The 21,754-nt window shown below is 36.3% G+C and overlaps 1 protein-coding gene across 4 annotated transcripts in view; it reads left to right on the top strand.

Moving 5' to 3' along the window:
- The window catches only part of VPS8 (VPS8 subunit of CORVET complex), a 249,831-nt gene that overhangs the window by 124,589 nt on the left and 103,488 nt on the right, over positions 1-21,754 (top strand). For all 4 annotated transcript variants that reach the window (XM_049628447.1, XM_049628448.1, XM_049628449.1 and 1 more), the window contains 6 exons: positions 833-889; positions 4,777-4,859; positions 5,609-5,693; positions 6,480-6,578; positions 16,004-16,093; positions 19,565-19,611. In XM_049628447.1, coding sequence (XP_049484404.1) covers positions 833-889; positions 4,777-4,859; positions 5,609-5,693; positions 6,480-6,578; positions 16,004-16,093; positions 19,565-19,611 — 461 coding nt within the window. The remainder of the gene's footprint in view (positions 1-832; positions 890-4,776; positions 4,860-5,608; positions 5,694-6,479; positions 6,579-16,003; positions 16,094-19,564; positions 19,612-21,754) is intronic.

Here is a 21,754-nt window from a genome sequence, read left to right as displayed (position 1 = left end):
TTGTGGAGATTGGTTTATAGAGATTTTGTTCTTTTAATTGTGTTCTCTGAATTGCCTAGAATTCTTTGCTCAAGAATTTTTCAATTTTAGAAGTCACCCATCTCATCGGTAGCAAGTCTCTGATGTTGATCATCTGTAAGAGAGATTTCTTTTAGAAAGTCTCAGTGTCCGTACAAATGACTTTGACTTTGAAGATCTCTCTTAATCCCAGTTAAATAGCTCCTGCATATCAACACATGGGTGGCAAAAAAAACAAAACAAAACACTTTATCTCTGGAGAAAGTTGCCAATAATGACAAGCATTTATTGAGCACTTTATAACACCAGGCTCTCTTCTAGAGTTTTATATGTGTATGTTAACTCACTGCTCCCCGAGCACCCCCATTCTGCAGATGAGGAAACTAAAGCCTGGAGAGGTTATGTCACTCATCCAGGATCATACTTAGTAAGTGTGATTCTTAGCAATAAATACTATTATTACATGTTAATAAAGTTGAGACTGAAATCCAAGTGGCCTGACTCTGAAGTCCATGCTTTTCTTGGTCCATGGTATCAGGGATCTTAAGGTTAAGGTGTGCTGGTAGCACTGCCTTCCAGCCATGTTTCTGAACAGTAAAGATAAGATACATATTAAATTGATAGCATACTTGAGCCTGTGGTGCCATGTAATAGGCCAGTCAGTTGGGAAGACACCATATATCTGTGATATTTGTTATGACTGAGTATGGATGAATTGATGATGTAGAAGGGGTAGTTATTGTTGTTTTCATTATACAATGTTACGGCATGCATGCTAGTCTCCAATAAAAAAAAATACCTTTCCTTTGACCAGGTCCTTGAATTCCTCTGTAGTCCTGATGATGACTCCCGACACTCTGAAAGACAGCAGGTATGAACCCCTGGGACTCTTATTGCTCAAGTATGGGAAAGAGGACAGAATAAACTGGAAAGAACCCTTCTGTGCTAGACCTCATGAAACATAAGGGGGAAAAATTGTGCCAAACCCTAATACTAAGCTAGATAGTGGCAACTAGAAAATAGTGCAGATGGTTGTTAGGAGTACATTTATAAAGAATTCATATCAAACTAAATTCCTAGGAAGACTGGACCTGTCTTGCATTCAGCATGACTCACAGGGAATACTTCATCCTTCTCCATTAAGTAGCAACATTTGGCACCTGTTGTATCCTGCTTTCCACTAGGGCCATTTATCTGATAACCACTCGTAGCTGCTATGGTTCTGAACCAGAAAGGCTGCCAGATCTTGAGTATTGGGACATTGAACTTTGGGAGTACTCTATAGCCCCACTGCATTAGGGCTAAACATTTCTGGAGACTAGAATCCATCTGTCCTTCCACTAATCACTGTGAGATAGTAACTGTTGGATTACCGCTTTTTTCTACTTAGGCCACTTTCTCGAGAGTCTCTTCTAGGAGTAGGATTCTTTCAAAGCTTACCCACTATAAGTGTGGGCACTAAGAGAGTCATCCTATTTAAAAGTTATGGCTAGACTTTGTCAGACAAGCAAGCTACAAAATATAAGTACTGTGAAAGCTACGCTGGTCTTTTTTATGGTAATAGTGCACAGCTGGGAGGTTGAGACTCTTGAGACTTGGCTAAAGAACTTAGGATAGCAGCAGTGACCCTTTTCTCCTCACAGCTGTGGCCCAGTGACTGCTGCAGACTGACTATTTTAGGAAGATAAGACAGCTGCTAGAATTTTGATTATCTCAAATTATATTGAATATAAATAATAATGTGGACCCCTCACTTTGCCCCTATCTCTCTATTGGCAGGAAAAGTGGATCTTGGTGTTGCTATGTACAATGATAAAGAATTTTAATATAAATAACTAAAATAAATAGAAATAGAAATAAAAACCAAATCTAAATGTACAAGTCAAACCTTGAAAAGTAATCCTTGTATAGTAATGTTCTATTATTGGGAGTCTCCTTTGAGACTATTAGGGTTTTTTCTCGATTCATTTGAGAAATACAGAAAACTGATGAAGTAAATTGCTCAAGTTCAAAACTAAGATTAGAACTCAATTCCTTCCGTTCTAGTCCAGCACTCTTGTACTCTATATAAAAATTTTTGCATGCAGTATTTTTTATTGTTTTCTGGTGGTATACTGATAAAATTTTAACAGCTGGTTCCCCAGGTGTAATTCTGACATGAATGTTAGTTGATATTTTCAATATTTAAGTGAGTAAGATGAAAGTACAGGAGTGAAAGCATGGCAGGACTTCGTACATTCATCAGTGATGTCTTTGCTGAATCAGTTCTTAAATACTGGAAACATATAAGGCAAGGCCTTAATTTTCTGTGCTGTGTGCAATGTGATGATTGTGACAAGCACACTTTTAAATTTGATGGCCTTATTAACCTTGTTTCCATCACTCTCTTAGCCAGGGATTGGCAGGTTTTTGCTTTTTTTGTTTTTGTTCTGTAAAGGACCAAAGAGTAAATATTTTAGGCTTTGTGGGACAGATAGGTTCCATGTCACACATGTGTCTTTTTGTTTATTTTACATCCCTTTAAAATAAGTAAAATATAGTAACCCCTGATTTTTATAACATGTGTCGATTTCCATAGTGTAAGTACTCCCACCATGGCTGATTCCAGCCTACCAACATGATGTCACTGAACATGGAATTGGGAAGAGATGCACAGTGCCACACCCTGGTATAATATTTCCACCACATAGATGAAGTAACAAACCTCAAGAGCATACACAGTAAAATGTAGTAAAATAATTAGGAAGTAGTGAATTGTATTAATTACCTTTTTTAATTTAATTAATTGTAAATTTGTATAATTTAATTTTTAACAATCACTGTTTAACAACTGGCTTATACAGTTCCTGAAAACTTAATTCTGCTGAATTGTTAAGACTGGCTCCAGCAATGGCATTTCTATTATATTATTCCAAATTGAGGCTCCCAGTAGATGAGTTCACTCCATAGTTCTTTTTTTTTTAATTTTTTTTTTTTAACATGTATTTATTTTTGAGACAGAGGGAGAGAGAGCATGAATAGGGGAAGGTCAGAGAAAGAGGGAGACACAGAATCCGAAACAGGCTCCAGGCTCTGAGCTGTCAGCCCAGAGCCTGACGCGGGGCTCGAACCCACGGACCGTGAGATCATGACCTGAGTGAAGTTGGACGCTTAACCGACTGAGCCACCCAGGCGCCCCTCCATAGTTCTATACTACAGTATATTATAATGCTCAAAATGGATTCAATTAAGGCTCTGAACAGTAAGTTTTAGATAGGTTTTATTTCTTTTCTGCTTTTTTGTCTTTTCTTAACTTGAAAGTAATCAATTTCCTGGGAGTGCCTGGGTGGCTCAGGCGGTTAAGTGTCCCAACTTCGGCTCAGGTCATGATCTCACAGCTTGTGAGTTTGAGCCCCATGTCAGGCTCTGGGCTGATAGCTCAGAGCCTGGAGCCTGCTTTGGATTCTGTGTCTCTGTCTCTCTCTGCTCCTCCCCTCCCCTGCTCACTTGCTTGCTCTCTCTCTCTCTCTCTCAAAAATAAGCATTAAAAAAATCTTAAAAAAATTATCAGTTTTCCATGTTAGAAAAATATTTGTTAAATGGTTTCCTGAAGTTATGGGAAGGGTCATGTTACTCTGGGTCTCAAACTTAAATATAAGAGAGAGCTTTCTCATATTGTTCTATGACTATATAATGTTTCTGTTGTATTTTGAGTTTTATTTTAAAATATTGATGAATCAACCTCAACATCCTATTCACTTTTTTATTCAGCTACCTGGTGTGGTTAAAGCTTAATTATATGAACCCCAGTGTTTTATTTGTGTGTGTGTATGTGTGTGTGTGTGTGTGTGTGTGTGTGCATGCCATAAAATTGATTTTAACCACGTTCAGTGTACATTTCAGTGGCTTTAAGTATATATGATTGTTGTGCGGTGATCATCACCATCCATCTTTAGAACTTTATCTTGAATTCCTGAACTGAGCCTCCCCATTAAGCAGTAAGCATTAACTCCCCATTACCACCTTCCCCAGCCCCTGCCAGCCACCATTCTACCTTCTGTCTCTATGAATTTGACTACTTTGGGTACCTCATATAAATAGAATCATATAATATTTATCCTTTTGTGACTGGCTTGTTTCACTTAGCATAATGTTTTTAAGGTTCATCCATGTTATTTCATGTGACAGAATTCCATTCTGTTTTAAGGCTGAATAATATTCCATTATATGCATATACCATAATTTGTACATCCATTCATCCATTAATGGACATTTGGGTTATTTCTACCTTTTGGCTCTTATGAATAATGCTATTTTGAAAAACCCTAATGTTTAAGTAGAAAAATTAAACATGCAAGCATGGATACTACCTATGGACAGTAGATTTTAAAGAACCGTGAGACATGAAAGCACCAGACAAAAATTCACTTCTTGAAAGAATATGTATGGACATTTTTGGCTTAGTGGAGGGTCAGATATTAGAATATTAGATATTCTAATAAGGATTTATTTACAAACACTGTGGCATTTCTTCCATGTTTGAAAAATAGAGCCATTTATCGTTTTGTAAGACTTCATTACAATGTGATCAACATAAGGGTACCTCCTGGTACTTCGTATATGGGAAAGCCAAGTCAAAACATCAACTAATAAGACCAAAAAAAAAAAAAAAAAAAAAAAAAGGAAAAGTTACATTTTGTGTGGCTGAATGGACTCTTAGAGAGTTAGTAAATAAAAGTAGATTCCAAAGTGTTTTACTCATTTATTTTAAATATTCAGGTCCTTTTAGAATTGCTGCAAGCTGGAGGCATAGTTCAGTTTGAAGAGAGTCGGCTCATCCGTATGGCAGAAAAAGCAGAGTTGTAAGTTGTTTTTAAGGCATACATTAGTCCCCATAGAATTACTAAGTGAAACTTCTGTAACTGGAAGCCTGGTTTATTGATAAATTACCAATTTTTAATTAAGAAAAGCTATGCAAATAACAACAAAAAACCTAAGTGCAAAGTTTTTGTCTTTCAAGTCTAGAAATGAGTAAGTAACATTTGCAAAAATTAACAACGAGTAAATTTGAAGTGTTTGTACATTTGTTTTAGTGTGAAAAAGAAACAACAGTCTTATGATTTATAATTTTAGTTTTATTTACTTAAAATTTCCATCATTTTATAGATTTTTGAGTTGCCTTATTCATACATATTCTAAACAATGCAGAATTTAACATAGCAAATGAGATATGATGTGTTAACACTACTATTTATCTGATTTGTTGAATATTTCATTTGACATATTTAATTGTCAACAGAGAAAATTCATATAGTTAATTGATAACTAATATTTTAACTATTTTTTATGTGACACATTATTGTTTTAACATTTATTTTGTACCCAGCTTTGAAATTTCTTATAAACTGAGCATTCAGCAGCATCTTAAACCTGTATTTAGAGGAATGGCAGATACTACTCTCCCTTAGCTACTGTAACTTCATTTCACAGTAGAAATCAAATCTATATTCATTTTTCTTAATACCAACTTCTATGAGCAAACTTCTTGAAACAATAAGCTAATAACCACCTGCCTGTTTGGTACTCTGAACTTTTTCCTTTTATGTTCTAGCTATCAAATTTGTGAGTTTATGTATGAACGAGAACACCAGTACGACAAAATTATTGATTGTTACTTACGTGATCCACTGAGGGAGGTGAGTTATGAGACTACTTTACCCTTTTGTCTTGCTCAGTCTTCCCCTCCCCTTATTGAGTAGAAATAACTAGTAAGTAGGTATAACTATTCAGCACACCTATTGGGACATGTTTGCTGATTCAAGGTTTTTTTTCATTTATTCAACAGATTTTTTTTTTATCAAGTGCCTACTGTTAGCCAAGTATACATTGATCATTGAAACATATATTTTCTATAATTTTAGAACTCAGAGTTTAGTGATGGAGACTGACCATAAGGAAACCATATATGTAATCACAGATTGTGATGAGTGCTAGGGAGGAGAAAATGGGTGCAACTTGAGAAGATGTTGGGGGAACTGACTTACACAGAGCAGCCAGGGACGGAATCTCGGAGGAGGTGACACACAGACTGAGTTTTGGAATTTGAGATGAAGCCAGTCAAGCAAAGAGCCAGTGGAAAAAGTATTCCAAGATAGGGACAAGGGTAACACAAAAGGGCAGGAATGGTGTGAGATTGAATTGGGAATGTGGATAGAGACCACTAAAGACAAAAGTATGATATTCTTTCATTAGCTTAATGAAATGGGGACCAAAATTAATTGGAATGGATTTGCTTCTGCCAGGAGTCTATCCTAAACTTTAAACAATGACTCATTGTCTTTAGTGTCAGTTTCCCAGCAGTTTATCTGCAAGTGGTTTTCCATCTCCAAATAATAGATACTTACCAAGACAGGTACAGATAGTAGATAGTGACTCAATATTGCTTCAGTGAATGAATGAATATATTGCCTTGTGTTTTTCAGGAAGAAGTCTTTAACTACATTCACAACATCTTATCCATTCCTGGACACAGTGCAGAGGAAAAGCAGTCTGTATGGCAGAAAGCAATGGATCATATTGAGGTGCTGAGCCAACAAAGTTTCTTAAACTTCCCCATTTGGATGGATATCTCCCAAATTAAGTGTATGCTAACTAAGCAATAGCAGGTGTCATATTATTAAGTTGATCTAATTGAAAATTAACTTTTTTCACATAATTTATTTTACCTCGTATTCATAAAGTCCATGTCATATACAATGTATTATATCATAACTTCTGAAAATAACCTAAGTTCAATCAGCTGGTTGACAAACTGGAATATTAGTGGGTTCTTACAGCCTTCTTAGAATGATTCTGAGAGTAGTACTGGTCTTTGCACCTGATATGTGATAGGGAGCCATTCCCCCCAGTCACCCAGTGGACTTTTAGAAACATTACTGCAGTACATTATTCTCTCTGATGTATTTCCCTCTCCATATGTAACAGAACAATGTTTCTGATTTTCTTTATGCATGCTGTTTTACAAGAATACAGGAGTTGACTTTAGAGCAAGAACTTCTTTTTAAAAAACAAGCTTATAGATGCTTAAGTGGAGAGACTAATACATGTGATCACGATGAATCTGAAGAGAGGTCCCGGAATCAGTTCTCACGTTCATTTCCTTAGGTTCATCATGTACACAACACCTCAGAAACCAACAGATCTATAGGTTTTTTGAATCTATTCTGTTTTATGGATTACTGGTAATTGAAAAAAAAAAAAAAAAACTATGACAAAAGATGCTGAGATAATCCTAGTTTTGGAGATAAGAGATTACAAAGTTTTTCTTCCTGTAGCAAGGGTCAGCTGATGGGGGAACTTCTGGTGATGGGTTTAGAGATGTAGTGAAAGATATGATTATTCAGTATCTTTTAAAAAAATGTCATCCATATGGAAAATGATAAGAAAGGATGAGCTCTGATACATTACTTGTGATGTGAATTCTTTGTTCTAGTTCCCAATGGTTATAAAGTTTAGAGAGATCAGAAATGTGAACAGCATCTTATGGGAAACATGTGGTGTGCAAGGTGGCTCAGTCAATCACCAGATATGTGGTCTGAAGTAATTGCCACACTTTTTTATCTGTAGGATTGAGAACATAGATGTTATTTAATGTTACCATATTCCTGCTAACAAGATGAATGAATATATCTTGGTGGAAAGAACTCAAGAAAACCTTTCCCTATTTTCAGTTGTATCTTTTTTCCTTTAATCATTTTGTATTCTTTTTCCTTTCATCATCCCCTTTGTCCCCATAGTTACATTATGGCTCATTCTTCGTTTCACTTCATCTGCATTATGCAGTGGTTTGAGCACATGGACTCCAGACATCGGAAAATGGAGCTATGTCTCTGCATAATGTGAAACGTGATGAATTAATCAATGAGCAAACAAATTACTCAGCAGAAAACTCATATTGGAGAAACTAGAAGGGTTTTTGTTGCACAACAATTATTTCTGCTGACTGTTTTCTCCACATCTGCACATTTTTTCACCTTGAACTTTTTAATATCTCTTAAGGCCACAATTACAAACATACAGATTTTTTTGTTGAAGGACTTCTGTGGCTGCAGTAATGTGAATAAAGTCAATATTCAATGTGTAGGGGGAAACATCCTCATCATAAAATTTTCTGACAGTATACACAGTGTATAGATTTCTTAATACTCTGGAGTTATAGACCTCTTGTGAGAATCTAATGAAAGATTTGGACCTGTGTCACATAATATTGTACATGTGCACAGATACATAATTTTGTTTATTATTGCAGGGGTCCATAGACTCCCTAAAAGGCATTCTTAGATTGGGCCTGTGGATTCCAGGTAAAGAATTGCTAGTTTCGATGCTTTTTCCAATATGGACAAAACATGTTTCGTTAGATTTTTAAAAATATTTTTCATTTTAAAATATGTAAGCATCCCCAAAAAGTCCATAAAACAAATGTACAACTTAATACATTTAAAAAGGAAACGGCCCAGGCCCAGGTCAAGAAATTGAGTTACTTCCAATACACCAGACCCTTTTTGTGTATCCTTTCCTGATCAGAGTCCCTTGCTTCCCCTAATATGCCCAGGATCCTGATAATCTCCTGCCTTTCTATATATTGCTACTGTACACGCCTGCATCCCTAAAAAGACATATGTTTGTTTTGCCTTTTTCTGAACTTCAGTAAATGAAGTTCTACTCTATGAAGTTTGTATATTCTGTTGTAGGTAGCTGTGGTTCATTTTAATTCTCGTGTAGTATTCCATTTTACAAGTATATTACAATTTATTCATTTCTACTGTTAGTGAACATTTCTATTCTTTCTAGTTTCTATTAAAAATAGTCATTCTGGGGGCACCTGGGTGGCTCAGTCGGTTGGGCGGCCGACTTCGCTCAGGTCATGATCTCACGGTCCGTGAGTTCAAGCCCCGCGTCGGGCTCTGTGCTGACAGTGCAGAGCCTGCTTGGGATTCTGTCTCTCTGTTTCCCCTGTCCCTCCCCTGCTCTCTCTTTGTCTGTCTGTCTGTCTCTCTCTCTCAAAATAAGTTAAAAAAATTTTTAAAAAATAAGATTTTGCCAATCTAGTGCATGTATAAGGATATTTTATTATGTTTAAAACTTGCATACCCTTAATTACTAATGAGATTGATAGCCTTTCATTGTTTAATAGCCATTTAAATTCTCTTTCTGTGATGTGTCAGTTCAAGTCTTTGGCCCATTTTTCTATTAGAATGTCTCTTGTACTTATAGGAGAATTTCACGCATCCTGGATATTAGTCTTTTTTCAGTGATACGTGTTATAGTTATCTTTCACTCTGTGGCTTTTTTATGTAGTTCTTTTTAAGAAAAGTTTTTTTTTTTTTTTTTAAGTAATCAAATCAGTTTTTTCCTTCTAGACTGAAGGAGAAATTCTCCTATATTATTGTCTAAGAGCTTTCTTGTTTATTTTGGTTTTGTTTTTGAATCTTAGGTGCACTTGAAAGCAGTTTTTGTACAGATGTAAGAGGGGTGTCCAATTAGTTTTTAAAATATGGATGTCCAGTTTTCCCAGCAACAGTTAGCTATTTTAAAAGGTTACCTTTCTCCATTGTTCAACAGTGTTACTTTGTCAGGAGTATATCAAGGATGTATATGTTTGTTTTCCAGCACTCTATTCTGCTTCACTGCTCTATTTGTCTCTGCATTGGTACAGCACTATTAAATATTACTGCTTTATAATAAATCTTGACATCTTTAAGGGAGTGTTGGCTATTTTTAAAAATTTATTTATTTATTTTGAGAAAAAGAGCAAGTGAGCATGTGCGTGTGAGTGGGGGAGGGGCAGGGAACAAGAGAATCCCAAGCAGGCTCTGTCACTGCTGAGCTGAATGTGGGGCTTGAACCCACAAACAGTGAGATCATGACCTGAGCCAAAATCAAGAGTTGGACATTTAACCCCCTGAGCCACCTAGGTGCCCCAAGAGTTTTGGCTATTCTTGACCTTTTATACTTTTATTTCTTAATTTCTAAATTTTAATTCCAATATAGTTAACACTATATTATATTATATCATGTGTACAATATAGTGATTCATCAGTTCTGTACATTACTCCATGCTCATCGTGGTAAGTGTACTCTTTAATCTCCATCTATTCCACCCATCCCCCACCCATCTCTGTTCTGGTAACCTTCAGTTCTCTATAGCTTTTTTAGTTTTTTGGTTTGTCTCCTTTTTCCTTTGTTTTGTTTCTTAAATTCCATACGAGTGAAATTATATGGTATTTGTCCTTCTCTGACTGATTTATTTCACTTAGCATTATACTCTCTCCATGTTGTTGCAAATGGCAAGATTACATTCTTTTTTATGGCTGAATAATATTCCAGTGTATACCATCTTTTCTTTATCCATTCATCTGTCAAAAGACACTTGGACCTTTTCCGTAATTTGGCTATTGTAAATGAGGCTGCAGTAGATATAGGGGTTCATATATCTTTTCAAATTAGTGTTTTCATCTTCTTTGGATAAACAACCAGTAGTGGAATTACTGTATCATACAGTAGTGCTATTTTTAATTTTTTGAGGAACTTCCACACTATTTTCCACATCAGTGTGCATTCCTACCAACAGTGCACTAGGGTGCCTATTTCTTCACATCCTCACCAATGCTTGCTGTGTCTTGTGTTTTTGATTTTAGCCATTCTGACAGGTATGAGGGGATACCTCATTGTGGTTTTGATTTGCATTTCCCTGATGATAAGTGATGTTGAGCATCTTTTCATATGTCTGTTTGCCATCTGTATGTCATCTTTGCAGAAATGTCTGTTGATGTCTTGTGGCCATTTTTAATTGTATTATTTGTTTTTTTGGTGTTGAGTTATACAAATTTCTTTATGTATTTTGGGTACTAACCCTTTATCGGAAAAGTCACTTGTAAATATCTTCTCCCATTCAGTAGGTTGTCTTTTTGTTTTGTTGACGATTTCCTTTGCTGTGCAGAAGCTTTTTATTTTGATGTAGTCCCAATAGCTTATTTTTGTTTTTGTTTTTCTCTTGCCTCAGGAGACATATCTAGGAAAATGTTGTTATGGCCAATGTCACAGAAATTACTGCCTGGGTTCTCTTGTAGGATTTTTATGGTTTCAGGTCTGACATTTAGGTCCTTAATCTATTTTGAGTTCATTTTTGTGTATGGTGTAAGAAAGTGGTCCCATTTCATTCTTTTGTGTGTAGCTGTCCAGTTTTCCCAGCACCATTTGTTGAAGAAGCTGTCTTTTTTCTTTTTCTTTTTTTTTTTAATTTTTTTTTTAACATTTTATTTATTTTTGAGACAGAGAGAGACAGAGCATGAACGGGGGAGGGGCAGAGAGAAAGGGAGACATAGAATCGGAAGCAGGCTCCAGGCTCTGAGCCATCAGCCCAGAGCCCGGCGCAGGGCTCGAACTCACGGACCGCGAGATCGTGACCTGAGCCGAAGTAGGCCGCTCAACCGACTGAGCCACCCAGGTGCCCCAAGCTGTCTTTTTTCTATTGCGTATTCTTGCCTCCTTTGTCGAAGATTAATTGACCATATATTGGTGGGTTTGTTTCTAGGTTCTCTATTCTGTTTCTTTGGTCTGTTTTTATGTGTCTGTTTTTGTGTCAGTACCATACTGTCTTGACTACTACAGTTTTGTAGTGTGTCTTGAAATCTGGGATTGTGATACCACCAGTTTTGTTCTTCTTTGGAGTCTTTTGTGCTTTCATACAAATTTAAGGATTGTTTGTTCTAGTTCTGTGAAAAATGCTTTTGGTATTTTGGTAGGGATTGCACTAAATCTATAGATTGCTTTGAGTAGTTTGGACATTTTAATAGTATTTATTCTTCAAATCTATGAGCATGGAATATCCATTTGTTGTTTTTGTCATCTTCAATTTCTCTCATCAGTGTTTTATAGTTTTCAGAGTATAGGTCTTTTACCTCCTTGGTTAAGTTTATTCCTGGGTATTGAATTATCTTGGGTGCAGTTATAAATGAGATTGTTTTCTTAATTTCTCTTTCTGCTACTTCACTATTAGTGTATAGAAAGGCAATAAGTTTCTATATATAGATTTTGTATCCTGTGACCTTACTGAATCCATTTACCCATTCTAGTAGTTTTTTGGTAGAGTCATTAGCGTTTTCTATAATATATAGTATCATGTCATCTGCAAATAGTGAAAGTTCTACTTTTTCCTTACCAGTTTGGATGCCTTTTATTTCTTTTCCTTGTCTGATTGTTGTGGCTAGAACTTGTAGTACTATGTTGATTAAAGTGGTGAGAGTGGACATCCTTCTCTTGTTCTTGATTTTAGGGGAAAAGCTCCCTGTTTCACCATTGAGTATGATGTCAGCTGTGGATTTTTCATCTATGGCCTTTATTATGATGAGATACGTTCCCTGGAAACGTACTTTGTTGAGGGTTTTTATTATGAACGAATGTACTTTAAAGTGCTTTTTTCTATAGTTATTGAAATGGTCATATGGTTTTTATCCTTTTTCTAGTTGATGTGATGTATCATGTTGATTGTTTTGTGAATGTTGAACCACCCTTGCATACTGGGAATATAATATACCCCATTTGATCGTGGTGAATGATGTTTTTAATATATTGGTAGATTCAGTTTGCCAATATTTTGTTGAGAATTTTCCATGTGTGTTTGTCAGAGATATTGAACTGTAGTTCTGTTTTTCATTGGGTCTCTATCTGGTTTTGGTATCAGAGAATGCTGGAATGAATTTGGAAGCTTTCCTTGCCCTTCTAATTTTTTTTAATGTTTATTTATTTTTGAGAGAGTGAAAGAGAGACACAGCAGGATCAGGGAAGTGGCAGAGAGAGAGGGAGACACAGAATCCGAAGCAGACTCCAGGCTCCTAGCTGTCAGCATAGAGCTTGACGTGGGGCCTAAACTCACAAACCGTGAGATCGTGACCTGAAGTTGGATGCTCAACCGACTGAGACACCTGGGTGCCCCTTTCCCTTCTGATTTTTGAAATAGTTTGAGAAGAATAGGTATTAACTTTTCTTTAAATGTTTGGTAGAATTCACCTGTGAGGCCATCTGGTCCTGGACTTTTGTTTGTAGGGAGTTTTTTGATTACTGATTCAATTTCATTGCTGGTTATTGATCTGTCCAAATTTTCTGTTCCTACCTAATTCAGTTTTTGGAGATTATATGTTTCTAGGAATTTATCCATTTCTTCTAGGTTGTCCAATTTGTTGTCATATAATTTTTCATAATATTCTCTTACAGTTTGTTTTTCTGTGGTGTCTGTTGTTATTTCTCCTCTTTCATTTTTGATTTTGTTTATTTGAGCCCTCTCCATTTTTTTTTTCTGTTTTGTTTTTTGGATGAGTTTGACTTAAAGTTTATCAATTTGTTGATTTGTGTCAAACAACCAGCTCCTGGTTTCATTGTTCTGCTCTGTTTATTTTAGTTTCTATATCATTTATTTCTGCTCTGATCTTTATTTCCTTCCTTCTACTGTTTCGGGTTTTCTTTGTTGTTCTTTTTCTAGCTCCTTAGATATAAGATTACGTTGTTTATTTGAGATTTTTCTTGGTTCTTGAGGTTGGCTTGTATTGTTATATGCAACAGCTTTTGCTGCATCTCAAAGCTTTTGGACCTTGTGTTCTCATTTTCATTTTCCATGTTTTTTTATTTACTCTTGTTTCTTGGTCGACCCATTCATTGTTTAGTAACATGTTATTTAACTCCATGTATTTGTGGTCTTTCCACACTCTTTCTTTTGGTCAATTTCTAGTTGCATAACATCGTGGTTGGAAAAGATGCATTTCAATCTTTTTGAATTTGTTTAGACTTGCGGCCTAACATATGATCTACTCTGGAGAATGTTTCATGCGCCATTTGAAAAAAATGTGTATTCTGCTGTTATAGGGTACAGTGTTCTGAATATATCTGTTAAATCTATCTGGTTCAACGTGTCATTCAAAACCACTATTTCCTTGTTGATTTTCTGTTTAGACCATCTTGTCCACTAATGTAAGTGGGGTGTGAAATTTCCCTATTACTGTGTTACTATCAGTTACTTTCTGTTTGTTACTAACTGCTTTATGTATTTGGGTGCTTTCATGTTGCTTGCATAAATATTTACAATTGTTGTATCTTATTGGATTGTTCCCTTTATAATTATATAGTCTTTTTTTTTTTTTTTGGTTTCTTTTTACACTCTTTGTTTAAAGTCTAGTTTGTCCAAAATAAAGAAAGCTACCTCAGCTTTCTTTTTACTTTTATTTGCATAATAAATTCCTTTCTATCCCTTCACTTTCAATCTGCATGTGTCTTTAGGTCTGAAATGAATCTCTTATAGGCAGCATATAAATGGATCTTGTTTTTTATCCATTCTGTCACCCTGTGTCTTTTGATTGGAGCATCCAACCCATTGCATTCACAGTAATTATTGATAGGTATTTACATACTGTTGTTTGTTATGCATCTTATGGTTGTTTTTGTAGTTTTTCTCTGTTCCTTTGTTCTAATGCTCTTTTCTTTCATGGTTTGTCGACTCTGTTTATTGATATACTTGGATTCCTTGTACTTTATTTTTTGCATACCTATTACTGGTTTTTGATTTGTGGTTACCTTAGGCTCATATGTAACATCTTATGCACATAGCAGTCTATGTTAGGTTGATGGTCACTTAAGTTTGAGCCCATTCTTTAGTCCCTTCCCTCCCAGGTTGTAAGTATATTGTGTCAGACTCTGTATCCTTTTATTTATTTTATGGAAGTCTTCTCTTTCTGGTATGCTAACAGTTTTTTCATGAAGGAATTTTTCACCTTTTCTTTCTTATTCTATATTTATGGTAAATCTTACTGATATTAAATCATACTTGAGTTCTGTGGATAAATGCAACTTGATCCTGATCTTATCCTTTTAAATATTATTGGATTTTGTTTTGTTTTAGGATGCTTATATCAATGTTCATGATTAAGACTGATCTGTAGTTCTCCTTTCTTATATTGTCCTATTGGGTTTAGGTATCAAAAATTTTGCTAGTGTTATAAAATGTGCTGAAGTTGTTGTTTTTCCTGTTCTCTGTAAGAGGCTAATTAATGTTGGAAATTGTCTCTTCCTTAAATAGTTGCTCAAACTCACCAGGGAAGCTGTTTGGGCCTGGAGTTTTCCATATGGAAAAATTTTGAGTATTCATTCAGTTTCTTTAGTAGCTAAAAATCAATGTAGGTTTTTTTCTCATTGCTAACTGTTAATTGACTGTTACTGCAGTCACCATAACTTGTCTAATTTTTATTTGACAATTTACCATGTTGATCTCTAGTCGGTGTTTGCATTTTATCAATGTGAACATGCAATTGGAATGGTAGATGAGTAGGTTACAGAAAACAAGTTAGAAGAGAGTTTCAGGAACGTAAGTAGCCAGTAATGTCTAGGAAGGCTCAAGGAGGGGGCAGATTGGAAGTCTTAAATTTGACAGAAATGGATCTTATTAACAGCAGTTAATAAACAGTGGTCAACCTCTTAGTCTCATTTAAGACTTGTGATCTTACATTGTTTTAAGATACTCCTTGTTTCAAAATCCACTGGCATCAGAAGTAAAGTTTTCAAATACGTAGCTAGAAAATTTGCAACTATACTCTTCTTCTTTTCCTTGTTTCAAATTATTACTTTAAGCTCCAGGGTGAAATTCACCGGCAGGAAATTTGGGAAAGCTTTTGTTCCCTCTGTTCATCCTGTAGATATCAAGGCTTAAATCCAGAGTTTTCGTGCTTTCATTTACTAAACATTCTGAATTACCTTTTATATCAAAATCTAATTTTTTACATGGCATATTTCTAATTTTGTTTATTTGCAATGTGCCTTTAAATTGAGACCTTATAGTGAGGTCTTCTGAAGTGCAGTGTAGAAGCTCTTGAAAATGCTGAAGTACGTAATCATGCTTCACATCTATGGAAATTCTATTTAAACTTAACATTAAAGATCATTTTCTCTTTCTCTTTCACTTTAGGAACTTGTGTCCCTGAAGCCCTGTAAAGCTGCAGAGCTGGTTGCTACTCACTTTTCTGAACAGATTGAAATAGTCATTAAAAAACTTCAGGTAAATATTGCAAAAATATATGGGGAAGAAACATGTAGTAGACAATTATTGACTATCCACCTATGAGCTTTTGATTGTGGTAATTTCTTCAATAGATAGTTGCCATTTAAGCAGTTTCTGCACTGTGTATGTGTATATTTGGGAGCAGTTGTGTGATAATCTCTACATCTGTGTGATAATCTCTACGTCTAGAAACAAGGGAGTTCATCTTTCTGCATATTAAATAGTAACATCACAGAAACAGAACTGTACCCTATACTTATTCTAGAATTTGTAATCCACAGAAGATCCCCCCCCCCCCCCCCCCTTTTTTTTTTTTTTTTTTTTTTTTTGGCTATAGGAACTATAGCTGTATTCTCTTTGAGGCTTATGTTATTTATTATTCATTCAGATGTGTAATTCTCAAAGTGGGTTAATGCTGACTATTTAGAATTCTTCTTGGAAAATCTTAACTACAATACAGTTATATTAATGTCGAATATTGAGATGCTCAGTTTGAAATACTATTTAGTGGACTTACTATTCCACTTGTCACTATCATTGCAGTGCTAGTAGTGAGTTTTGTACATTGTCATTATGGCCTCAAGTGATAGAGGTAGACAATAGGACAATGACAGCAACATAAAGCATGACCCAGAGTCCCCAAGTGGCAGTGATTGTAGGAGGGGATAACTATACAAGATGAAAACCAAAGCAGTGAGGTGGGGGCAGCTGGCATGAGAGACAAAGATGGAATTTATTAACTTAAACACTTATGGCCCCACGATGTACCACAGTATGGTAGGCCTTGGGTGACAAATAAAAATGCAGTCTTTTAATTTTTCTTGTGGAGGAAAGAAGCACTTATATAACCAAAATGCAAGGTTATAAGTGCTACACCAGACACAGGGGCAAAATACTGTAGGAACAAGAGGAGTAAGAAGAGACCGCCAACTGTGAGGTCAGACAAGAGCTCCCAGAAATGCCTGGGCTGGGTCTTGAGTGATTGGCATCAGTTTTCTAGGCAGAGAATTGAGAAGCACTTTCTAGATAGAAGGCCTTGGGTATGTTAAGACTTGAAGGCACAAGGCAATATGTATATCCAGATAACGGCCAGGTCTTTGTGAAGTATGACATGCCGGAGATGATGCCTGGAGGAGCATTAGGTTAAGCCAGAAAAGGTCTGTTGGAGGGAGGAGTTAAAAGTATTGAGGCCAGAAAATAGAGTTTGGGCTCTGATACTGAACAATTTTATGTGTAGTGCTAAGAAATGGTACTGTGTCTTCTGTGTCCTAGAGAATTACTCAAGTTTTTCAGCAAAAGAAGGCCATCGCTAGATTGATTTTACAGAAAGTTAACTTTGTAGTGTATGGAACAGACTAGCAAAGAGAGGATGGAGGACAGAGACCATGTAGACCAGTTAGAAGGTGAAAGTTCCAGGCAGAAGATGGTGAGGAGGGGTACTAAGTCAGTGACAGTGGTGTGGGTGGGTTCAGGATGTGTTTGTGAAGTAAAACATGTGGGACTTAGAAATGAATTGAAAGTGATGGGAGAGTTTAAAGGTGACTCCCAGACATCAGGCTTGGCTGCCCAGCATGATTAGGTTCATTAACTCAAGATAAAGACACGTCCATGAATTCAATAAATATTATGTACCTGCTGTGGACCAAAAACACTGTTAGTGCTGAGGAAAAAACATAAACATGTATTCCTGTGCTGAAGGAAGAAGAGAAGCCAAAAGACAGTTGCAGAATAGTTGGACTTGAATGAAATAGAGCATTGCCCAAGATACTGAGGAAGTACATAGAGAGTCATCCTGTCCATTCTAGTGGTGGGGACAGGAGGACACTTCTGATAAAACTCTTCTCAAATCACAGAGCCACCCCCCCTTTAAAAGTCATCAGTTTCTAATGTATTTCTTGACCTTTAGTGTTGTTACTGTCATTTAAAATGTAAGGTTATCCAGTGCCGGATTTTCTAGTTCTCTTAGTCTCTAACGATACTTAGAGGCAGAGAGACCAAGTAAATAAATATAATGTCACTCATCAGGCAAACCTATAAAAGCTGAAGTGTCATAGATTTTAAAAAGGGTGGCTATTTGATTGTGGACTGTTTGTGGAGTCTTCACACATTTCTTTTAAAGAAATGAGGTATTTTATTGCAATGCTTTACTGAATATGAGAGAATCCTACACAAATTTTATAAAGCACCTTTACTTTTGGTGGCAAGAGATAATGCTTCTGACCACTCGTTTTTAGAATTCTTGAGATGAAAAAAAAAAAAGCCAGAATATTAGGTTATAACCAGAAGGAAAGTCATATAAAATGAAACAAAATTGTAGACTAGGGAAAAGATAGAAAATCAAAGACTGATAAATGTATTTAAAATCTCATATTCTAAATTACATTGATCCTTTCTAGTTTGGAGACTCCCCTGCTTTATATACATGAAGTTTGAATGTATCAAAAAGAAAAACTAAGTTATAATAATTTTGCTTAGCTTTCCTAAGAACTTAAAACATTATTTATATTAATTCATTTATTTTATTTTATTATTATCTTTTAGAGAGAGAGAGAGAGAGAGCATGTGAGCAAGGAAGAGGGGAAGAGGGAGAGGAAGAGAGAATCTCAAGCAGGCTCTATGCTCAGTACAGAGCCCAACGAGGGGCTCGATCCCATGATCCTGGGATCATGACCACTTGATCTCACGACCATGGGATCATGACCTGAGCCGAAATCAAGAGTCAGATGCTCAAATGAATGAGCCACTCAGGTGCCTCCTTAGTGTATTTTAAGGTGTATCTCATTTAATTCTCTACACCCTGTGCAGAGGAAAGAAAAGATACTGTCGTTCTCTTTTTTCACATATGTAAACTGAATTGCTGAGAGAGTCAGTGACTTACACAAAGTCACACAGCTAATAAGTGGAAGAAACAGCACCCAGATTTTATAGCATATTAATTGCTAAAATGTTGCAGTGTGCCATCTCTTCTGTAGTTGATTACATTGGGGAGTTGGATTTTTTTTTGGTGGTGGTTGTTATTTGGGCCTCAAGCTCCTACCCTACTTAGATTAATTGCCTTGCAATAGGCCATTATCACAAGGAGGCCCAGGTGAAGCAATCTGAACCCGTCCGTGTAGCTAGAGCCCACTATCTGCAGAGTAGTTCAGAGCATCTGCCAGTCTCAGGGTCCTTGTGCTGAGAACTGCAAGGGGATATATGCCTTAATAGAAGGCTTTTTTTTTTTTTTTTTGCAATAACAAGGCATTTGTGTTTCTTCTGCACTCAAAATGGAATGTGTGACAATGATTTGAATTACTGAGAGGAAATGACCTCCAAATGAGTCTTTAGAATTTCTTAGATCTGTACAGAAGACTTAATGGAATTGTGTGCACGTTAGAGATTTTTTAGAGTCATTCTTTACCATGGCATAGTTTGAAAATATGTTCTTTAATATTTAATCGTATTTTTAATTGTTTTTTTTTTATTCAGAACCAGGTTTTGCTTTTCAAGTTTTTGAGGAGTCTTCTTGACCCAAGGTATGTTCATAAATTTGTTTTTTTTTTATGTAGATGAAAAATCAAAAGAAATAAATTGAGGCGAATAAACTGGCCCATGGCATCCAAATAGTATAATCAGCTTTTGATTCTTAGTGTTAGTTTTTGATTAACAGTTTCATAGATTATACAAAATATATGATGAATATCGATTATATCTTGAGGGAATACTTTTTTCTGTTCAAACACGAGCATACATGGTGAGTTGTTATCAGTGTAAAAAAAAATCATGAAAACATGTTTCAGGAGGAATCTGATGACCATCTAGCTTCCCCTTTCTATTCCTGACTTCACTCCTTCCTGTTCTTTATTCCATACTGCTGTGGATTGATAGTTTTACTTTGAAAGTAAACACCTAGTTCCCAGCTCACCTCTGAATTTATTACCTCTTAAATACTTATTTCAAGTGTTAGTGTTTAATAACTTCATGTGGTGGTATGAGAAGCAAAGTTTAATTTTTTTTTTTAAGTGCTGCTGTGGTATTCATCAAATAAAAACTAACCCAGGGAGATGATGAGATTAGTAATGGATTTGTAAGCAAAGCAGCTTTATGTGTGAGATCTTAACATTTTGCTGTGACTAAGCAGAGTACATTGGGAGTTGAGTGGAATAATATTTAACATCCTCTAAGACAGTCACTGTGTCTTAAATGGAAGTATGTGTCAGAATCACCTAAGAAACTTGTAAAAATACAGACATCTGGGCCCAAACTCACAGAATCATTGTGGGTGGGGCTATTTTTGATGTACACCCAGAGTTAAGCCTCAGTGGCATAAGTATAATATTCCAGTATGACATAGTTTTCACACGAGACATACAAACTTTTATGTTGCATTAGAATGTACACTAGTCATTGAACACAGACATTTGCTGTAGTCTTCATGTCAGTTTGGGTTATTCCAGTATTCTGTGCTATTTTTACATACCCAAAATGCCAGTAGTTTTGTTGATTGTGTACTAATTTTTGAAATCTCAGTCATTTAAATCTAGAGCACGCTATGCTGCATTTAAATTCAGTCATCCAAATGTGCATATGCACGTTTAGAAAATCAGTCTGACTGTGTACCCCAGCACCCCTGTTCAAGACAGTTTCAAATTATCTATGTTTTGGTGGTGGTGGTGGTGGTGGTGTTTTTTAATTTAAATACAAGTTAGTTAACATACAGTGTGGTATTGGTTTCAGCAGTAGAGCCCAGTGATTCGTCACTTCCATATAGCACCCGGCGTTCATCCCAACAATGCCCTCCTTAATGCTCATCACCCATCTAGCCCATCCCCCCACTCACCTCCCCTCCAGCAACCCTCAGTTTGTTCTCTGTATTTAAGAGTCTCCTGGGCACCTGGGTGGCTCAGTTGGTTAAGCTTCCGACTTCGGCTCAGGTCATGATCTCGCAGTGTGAGTTTGAGCCCTGCGTCAGGCTCTGTGCTGACAGATCAGAGCCTGGAGCCTGCTTCAGATGATATGTCTCCCTCTCTCTCTGCCCCTCCCCCACTCATGCTCTGTCTCTCTGTCAAAAATAAATAAACATTAAAAAAATTAAAAAAAAATAAGAGTCTCTTATGGTTTGCCCCCCTCCCTATTTTTATCTTACTTTTCCTTCCCTTCCCCTATGTTTATCTGTTGTTTCTTAAATTTTACATATGAGACTTATGAGTGAAATCATACGGTATTTGTCTTTCTCTGACTGACTTACTTCGCTTAGCAAAATACACTCTGATTCCATCCATGTTGTTGCAAATGGCAAGATTTCATTCTTTTTGGTTGCCTAGTAATATTCTATTTTTCATATATACATCTTCTTTATCCATTCATCAGTCGATGGACGTCAAGTTACTTATGTATTAATTCCCTGTTCTCAGAATATCACTGAGGCTAGATACCTTTTTTTTTTTTTAATTTATATTAATCATTTGGCCCTCCCTCAGAGCCAGTATGGGCCCAAGTCTCCTTCTGGAATTAACTGATGAAAACATCTTATATGAGAGTTGGGGGTTGGTGGAAAAAAGGATGGGAGGAGCTGGGAACAGAGATGTGAGAGAGAGGTGGGAGTTCTGGGCAGGCTGAGGAAGGAGGCATCCAGTCCCAGCCCTTTCTTTGGGGCCTATGCATCCCTTTTCCCATGAC

Source organism: Panthera uncia, chromosome C2 (assembly GCF_023721935.1).
Source record: "Panthera uncia isolate 11264 chromosome C2, Puncia_PCG_1.0, whole genome shotgun sequence".
Classification (NCBI taxonomy): Eukaryota; Metazoa; Chordata; class Mammalia; order Carnivora; family Felidae; genus Panthera; species Panthera uncia.
Note: the sequence above shows the minus strand (reverse complement) of the source record. Positions and strands in the feature narration are given on the sequence as shown.